Below are 7,609 nucleotides of genomic sequence, written 5' to 3' on the forward strand. Positions count from 1 at the left end.
TATGCAGCCTTGTCGTACTCCTTTCCCAATTTTGAACCATGTTCCATGTCTGGTTCTTACTGTTGCCTCTTGACCCTCGTACAGGTTTCTCAGGAGACAGGTAAGGTGGTCTGGTACTCCCATCTCTTTCAGAATTTGCCACAGTTTGTTGTGATCCACACAATCAAAGGCTTTAGTGTAGTCAATGAAGCAGAAATAGATGTTTTTCTGGAATTTTCTTGCTTTCTCCATGATCCATAGAATGTTGGCGATTTGATCTCTAGTTCCTCTGCCTCTTTGAAACCCAGCTTGTACTTCCGGTAGTTCTCGGTTCACATACTGCTGAAGCCTAGCTTGTAGGATTTTGAGCATCACCTTGCTGGCATGTGAAATGAGCGCAATTGTACGGTAGTTTGAACACTCTTTGGCGTTGCCCTTCTTTGGAATTGGAACATAAACGTACCTTTTCCAGTCTTGTGGCCACTGTTGAGTGTTCCAAATTTGTTGGCATATTGAGTGCAGCACTTTAACAGCAACATCTTTTAGGATTTTAAATAGCTCAGCTGGAAGACTGTCATCTCTGCTAGCTTTGTTGTTAGTAATGCTTCCTAAGGCCCACTTGACTTCACTCTCGAGCATGTCCGGCTCAAGTTCAGTGACCGCACTATCATGGCTATCAGGGACATTCAGAACTTTCCTGTATAGTTCTTCTGTGTATTCTTGCCACCTCTTCTTAATCTCATCTGCTTCTGTTAGGTCCCTGCCTTCTTTGTCCTTTATCATGCCCATCTTTGCACAAAACGTTCCCTTGAGATCTCTGATTTTCTTGAAAAGATCTCTAGTCTTTCCCATTCTGTTGTTTTCCTCGATTTCTTTGCATTGTTCATTTAAGAAGGCCTTCTTGTCTGTCCTTGCTATTCTCTGGAACTCTGCATTCAGTTGGGTATATCTTCCCCTTTCTCCCTTGCTTTTCGCTTCCCTTCTTTCCTCAGCTACTTGTAAAGCCTCATCAGACAGCTACTTTGCTTTCTTGCACTTCTTTTTCTTTGGGATGGATTTCGTTGCTGCCTCCTGAACAATGTTACGGACCTCCATCCATAGTTCCTCAGGCACTCTGTCTATCAGGTCTAATCCCTGAAATCTATTCCTCACCTCCACTGTATATTCATCAGGGATATGATTTAGGTCATACCTGAACGGTTTAGTGGTTTTCCCGACGTTCTTCAATTTCAGCCGAAATTTTGCAAGAAGCAGCTCATGATCTGAGCCACAGTCAGCTCCAGGTCTTGTTTTTACTGACTGTATAGAGCTTCTCCATTCTCAGAGCGCGGGCTTCAAGGTTGGTTCCCAGAAAACCAGATATCCAGTAGCTGTCTAGCCACTGTCTAGCAGACATAGGATTGCTCCCTTAACCTTTTTCCTATTTTTCTTCTGTGGGTGGGTGGGGGCGTTTTAGGTAGAGCAGGAAACGAAAACAAGAGCCTCAGTCAAAGAGATGCAGTATGTTTTTTTCTGTGATGTTAATACAAAGTAATGAAACATAGTCTCAGCTTCAGCAGATGCATTCACATAGAAAATAAGGAGAGCGTTTGGCCAAACCTGAAGATCTGTGGTTTGTGAAGCATAGCGATGGTTCAGTTTGGGTTACTTACCTGAAGAGATGGGGAGATTGTTACTTTTAGAGCATCTCCCTCCTCTTGCATGTTCATTTTTACTCTGCTGTGTGATTCAGCCAGGACTTCGCCCTTCAATATATATGGGTAGCTGAATGAGAAGTAGAATTCTGTTCCTCAAGATTAATGTCCTGAGAAATCCCACAGGCTACTATACAGTTTCTTCCCAACTCCGACCAAGCCCCCTCCCCTTCAGCAAGATTCAGCCATATCTGGAATTCTGAGGTCGCATGGCTATGATCCTGTCAGCAGTGCCACAGTGTGATGGAAAAACCTGTCTCAGTGTCCCATCGGGGAGCCCTGAGTGAGCCCTGGCCCACCCTGTCCTCAGGTTAGGTGTTACTGCACAGGCAGCTGCTGAAGAGAAACGCTGGAAGAAACCAAAACCAACATAAGTACCTCAGAGGACATAGATAGTGTTTACATGCATGTCACTTTTCATTTCAGCTATTCATTTAATAAGATCATTCCGTGAAATAAATTTGAGAATACTGAAAGAAAGATTGTCTCATGCGTTCACTGCTCATAATGCATAGCAAAAAAAATGCTTACAGACACCGGCACCATCTAGGACAAAGTATGAAATGCTAGATAATATTTTGTTACATGTTTTGATACTGCTGCTGCTCTCTTTTTACCCATTTCTATATTCCAGTCATCTTTTTGACCCTGTTTCCAAAGTACACACGTTCTCAGTATTTGTGCATTCATTCAATAATTTGTTAAAGAGAGAAGCGCTGATGTAAGGTTGGGGCGGGGGGTTGCCACATTTGTAGGGGAAATAATGTTTTGTGGAAGTGCTACCAAGCTATGGTATTTTGATGGAATCTTTGGAACTTCTCTAACGTTGTTAATCATCTTTTTACCTATTATCCCGAACAAACAAGTTAAATTAACTAAGGGGACATAAGTGACTAAAAGGATCTAATGGGACTAAAGTGAGTAAGGGCACAAGCCTATGGGGATAGGCAGGCGGCCTCTGAACTTGGAAGCACCCGCCTAACCAATGCAGAGCAGAGCAGGAGAAGCACAGAGGGGATCCTTCCCGCCACGCTTCTCCTGCCCTGCATTTGCAGCTAGACAGCCAGTTTCAGCTGTCTAGCTGCGGGAAGGTGGAGCGGGGAGGAGGCTGCCGACGACACATAGGATGTGTCATACTGGCATTTCCGCCTTCCCCACCCTGGAACACCCCATTTTCGCCATTCCGCGCTGCTCTTCGGAGCGTGGGGCCATTCTGAGCTGCCTGCGAGGCAGCGCGGGGAGGGCCATCAGTTCCCCAGGAACCGACCTTGGAGCACGGGCTCCGAGGTTGGTTCCCGGAAACCCGCATATCCTATGGCTATCTAGCTGCTGACTAGCGGCCATAGGAGAGCTCCCTAGAGCTATCTTACTTGTTCAGAGATCCCCATATTGGAGGAATTCAGCAGCAAAAGAGAATAATGGAACAACTCCATTTATTCTAAACATCATAAAAATACATTCTTAAGCATATATATCTTGATGTTTTACATACAAAATTTGGCACCACTGCATCATAGATGTGGGGTAATCATGACAGCCCATGACATTGTCTCCTGGGTCAGCGATCTTCATTATTTTTCATGCAGGAGCCACTTTGGCTCCAGGCGCCACAACTGAGGCAACGTGGGGGTCTTTCCTGGGGTGTGGGGGCCTCCCCCCCATCAAGCACCAGTGCTGTGCTGGGCCCAGGTGGGCAGCCTTGGGGGTTTTCCCCCCCTCCAAGTCATCCAAGCAAGGCCTCGTCAGTCAGCCAGGAAGCCTTCGGCCTGGCACTGGAGAACAGTGTCCTAGCTCAATATGCAGAAACAGCTAGGGGTGATCTAAAGCAGGGATCAAGAATCTGTGGCCCTCCAGATGTTGTTGGACCCCAGCTCCAATCAGCCCCTGCCAGTTTGGCCAATAGTCGGATGATGGGAATTGTAGTCCAGCAACACCTGGAGGGCCACTGATTATCCAACCCTAATCTAAAGCCTCTCCTTGTAATGACTAAGGATATGTTCACATGTATAAAATCAGCCAGAGCTTTGTTTTACCCTTTCATAACTGAAGTTGGAAGGAAATCAGCCATATGGCGTACTACCTAATATGTATCAATTCCTCCATATTCACAAACTATTTTAATAAGGTAAAGTGTTCATTTATTGAATGGTTGCATTTTTTTCCTTAATGCTTTATCTAAATATATTTTTCTTCTATTCTGACAGCTTGATCAAGTTATCCGCCAGCGTAGCCTATCCAGTTTGGAACTTTTCCTCTCTTGTGCACAAAAACAACTGAGCTCTTTATTACACGAAGAACCTACAACAACAGATGCAGAACAAAAGAAACTGCCCCTTTAAGCTGGCAGTATTTATGGAGCTAGTAATCTAAATGCTGAAGATAATCTGTTTTAAGACACTGGGAACTGGGTTATTGATTCAGGATCAGTCAGCTAGCCTCATCTGTTTTAGTTATTGATTTTTAATATGATGTTGTCACCTATAAAACTAATTGCCATGTGAAATCTAGTCGAATGATGAGTTCAAAGATAATAAAGTTTGCATTAACAACCTCGTTCCACATTGTTGCAGTAATGACTGGAGAATGCAGTAATTGGTAGGTCTCAATTGAACAAGATAAGTATCAGATTTCTTGAGAGGAAGTTCCTATACTGGTTCATTTATAACCCTAAACATATTTATCACAATGTTGTGTGTATGTAGATACTTTTTATAACAAACCAATTTGGCTCCTACCTTTACTGTCATTAGATCTTAAGGTCCACTAAATTGTCAGAGCCGATCTTGGATGTCTGGTTCTTCGACTGTAGTGGTTGTGATTCAAAGAAATTATTTATTTGCCCAGTTCAGACACACATTGGGGAAGGGTGGTTAGGATAACCATGGTGCATGGTGGTTACCAGTAACCACTGCAAGTGCTACTACCACACATGCAGGTAACCATGTTCTGCGACGTGGTTAGACTAGCCATTCTCTACCCACCCTCCCTCCCACAGGAACCTGCAGTCCTCTGGATGGGCAGCCATGGATCCCAGCAGCCTTTGTGCTTTTGGCCATTTTGGTGCTTGGTACTGTCGGCTGTTTTGGTGCTTGGCAGCTACTCCTTTGGCCACTCTGGCCATGGAGCTCTATGGCAGCTGTCAATTAACCATAGAGGCTGTTCAGATATCATGCTAAGCCAGGGTAGAGCCCACTAACCATCTTGCAGCAAGTGGTTCGTGAACGTGCTTAGTCTGTGGTTAATAAACCACCATGGTTGGGACAGACACCTGTTCAAACATCATGCTAAGCCAACATGGTTAGCTCAAAATGGCTTAGTGTGATGTCTGAACAGGGCCATTATCTATTCCCAAGGGTTTTGCCACACCCAGTGGGATTTTTTTTTATTCAAAAGGAAGTCTCACCAGTTTCAGAAGGAACTTGTCATAAAATAAAAGGCCTGATGTTTGAGAAGATCCAGAGCTTCCCTGGGTATATTGAACTAGTACTACAGTTCTTTGGGTCCCAACCACTGTCTTTCAGAAACATTAACAGCACAATCCCATGCATCTTTACTTGGATGTAAGTCATAGTGCACTCAGTGTGGCTTACTCCTTAGCAAGTGTATTTAGGATTGCAGTCTTAGTTTAGGCTCTGAAAGTTACCTGAAAGTGGAAGCTTTCACTCGGCAATTTGACAATGGAGAACACTTATCAAAGGGTCCCAAGTCCTCAAAACAATTGTGTCAGCAAAAACCACAGGATTGGTCCCTTACTGTAGAATAAAGTCAAATAAATGAGAAAGTCTTTTAGATTTTCATAACTTTTTCTCACATGTATAATTGTTATGGCTTTCTGACAAATCATTGCAGAGCTAATTTTTGATATTCACTTGCATTTAGCAATAAATACGGTATCCAACAATAAAATGTTAATGGTTGCCATGATGAAATAATGTAACCACCTAGTTTTTCTATGCTTGTTACACTGGAAGTTATTATTTGGTAGATAGTATCATTACTATCATTACATATTCTCTTTTGTTTACTCTCTCTCTCTCTCTGTAGTTGTCTTCAGAAATATGTCTCTAGGAGCATGGAGGACATACATGAGCCTTTGGGCTGATCTCTCCTATCTGGCAAGGAGGCAATAGATTGCCTTCTCAGAGAGGAGAGGACCTCTCCATTCCCCAGATCTGCTCTGCTAGCAGGCAGGAAGCACAGTTCCAGATGAACTCTAGAAAGTGTGTCCTTTGTTGCCTGATTATTATGGTATGCTTTTAGTTTTCTTTTTCCTTTTTGTTCGTTTTCCTCACCCTCCCATGTCCTACATAGGATGTGCAACTAGAGAGAGGGGAAATGGAAACAAAGGGCTCCCAGCCCACACAGCATAGCCCATCAGTGCTACCATCGTTTACACTTCTTTCTCCCTACCTCAGCCTTTTCCTTCAGACTGACGTTGGAAGGGGTGGGGTAGGGAGGAATGCACTCAGCCACCTGCACCTATACCTTCCCTGTTCTCATGCAGGAAAAAGGAAGAGGTACCAGGAAAAGAAGGGCCAGCACAGCTACTCAGATGCCACAGGGGACAGGCAGAAACAGTAGCAGTGGAAACAGCATGCAGAGCTTGAGCGGGGGTACCTGGCAAAGATAGCACCATTGGAGGTCAGGATTAGGTAAGAGGGCCCCCTGAACCCCTAATGAGGCACTGGGTTTATCTGGAAACCAAGCACCCCCCCGTTTCTTGCACAGATGCATTTTGCTGATTAATACTGGATCGTTTTGTGACACTGGAGCCAACTTTATGCCCAGACATCAGTTTCTAGGGTCTGCAGGAGTAGACACTCTGGTTGATGAGTGTCAAGAGGTCTGCTGTATGCATTACATCCATCTCTCTAAGGGTTCTTTAACAGATAAAGTTGCAGAAGGGACATGTTATCCTGATCAGCTAGCAATGCCCTGCCACTGAAGCTGCTGAGATGAGGGGACCTGTTTGCTCCCAGTGCCTGATGGATCAGGATGTTGGACCAAGGCAGAGCGCTGCACAGCTGATGCTGGAATGCCTGGTAGAGCAAGACAGCTGTGCCTAGGGTGCTGAGGCGTGTGAAAGCTGAGGGTCCAGCCCTAAGTGGGATACCCCATCGAAGCTGGTGGTGGTCCTGAAACTCTTCCTGGAGGCTGCTGAAATCTTGACCTCAGCACTGTCCTCAGTCAGGTGATCCCCTGTGATCATGTATCTTAGGAGGCAGAAGGCTGGATTCCTATTATTTATTTATTATTTACAGTTATACACTGCCTTATCTGCTAAAAATCCCTCACGGCAGTGTACAACACCTTCAAACAATAAACTTTAAAACAAAACTAAACTAAAAACAGTTTCAGCGTTAAAACTACACATTTTGAAAAGCTAAATTGAGAAGATGCATCTTTACACCCTTTCTCAAGGTGAAGAGGGTGGGGACCAACTGTAGCTCTTGGGGGAGCGCCTGCCACAGTTTGGGGTCAACGCAGGAGACGTACAGTAGATGCTGGGATCCCATAGATGTGGCCACTTTACATTAGAGGTGCATAACTCAGTCCAGTGACTCGGGGAAGGCATAATGAGGCAGCTGGAGCCGTTGTTCCAAGGCAGGACGTACACATTAGTCGCCATGTGTAACGCAAGGGAAGCCTCCGCAGCCCCAACAGAAGTATGAGGTGACGGCGTTGGTGGAGGACGTGAGATAGGCCAAGACAGGCAGGTCCCACGACAGCGCTTCTTGGCTTATCCGCCCTGAACGCCTAGAGTTGGTGCCACCCTCACTCTGCTGCCGCGGCGGCCCTCCCACCACCCTCCTTTATTCTGTTAAGTTTTTCGGCTTGAGATCTGCATTTCTCCAGTGCAGTACTCAGGCTTTTAGTGCAACAACTCAGCTCCGACCTGCAAGGCGATTCTTCCTCGCTCCTGCCTCCTCGCTCAG

At 45.2% G+C, this 7,609-nt stretch overlaps 1 protein-coding gene across 2 annotated transcripts in view; it reads left to right on the forward strand.

Annotated features, from left to right (window-relative positions):
• CCDC91 (coiled-coil domain containing 91) overlaps positions 1 to 5,696 on the forward strand; it is a 201,864-nt gene extending 196,168 nt beyond the window's left edge. Inside the window, exon 13 of one of the 2 annotated variants that reach the window (XM_084811385.1) lies at positions 3,878 to 5,696. In XM_084811385.1, coding sequence (XP_084667511.1) covers positions 3,878 to 4,012 — 135 coding nt within the window. In that variant the 3' untranslated portion in view covers positions 4,013 to 5,696. The remainder of the gene's footprint in view (positions 1 to 3,877) is intronic. The other variant, XM_084811386.1, reaches the window with a different exon arrangement.
• Positions 5,697 to 7,609: the final 1,913 nt, after the last annotated feature.

This window comes from Heloderma suspectum, chromosome 7, assembly GCF_057233095.1.
Source record: "Heloderma suspectum isolate Gila_16-S chromosome 7, 16-S_ref, whole genome shotgun sequence".
Lineage (NCBI taxonomy): Eukaryota > Metazoa > Chordata > Lepidosauria > Squamata > Helodermatidae > Heloderma > Heloderma suspectum.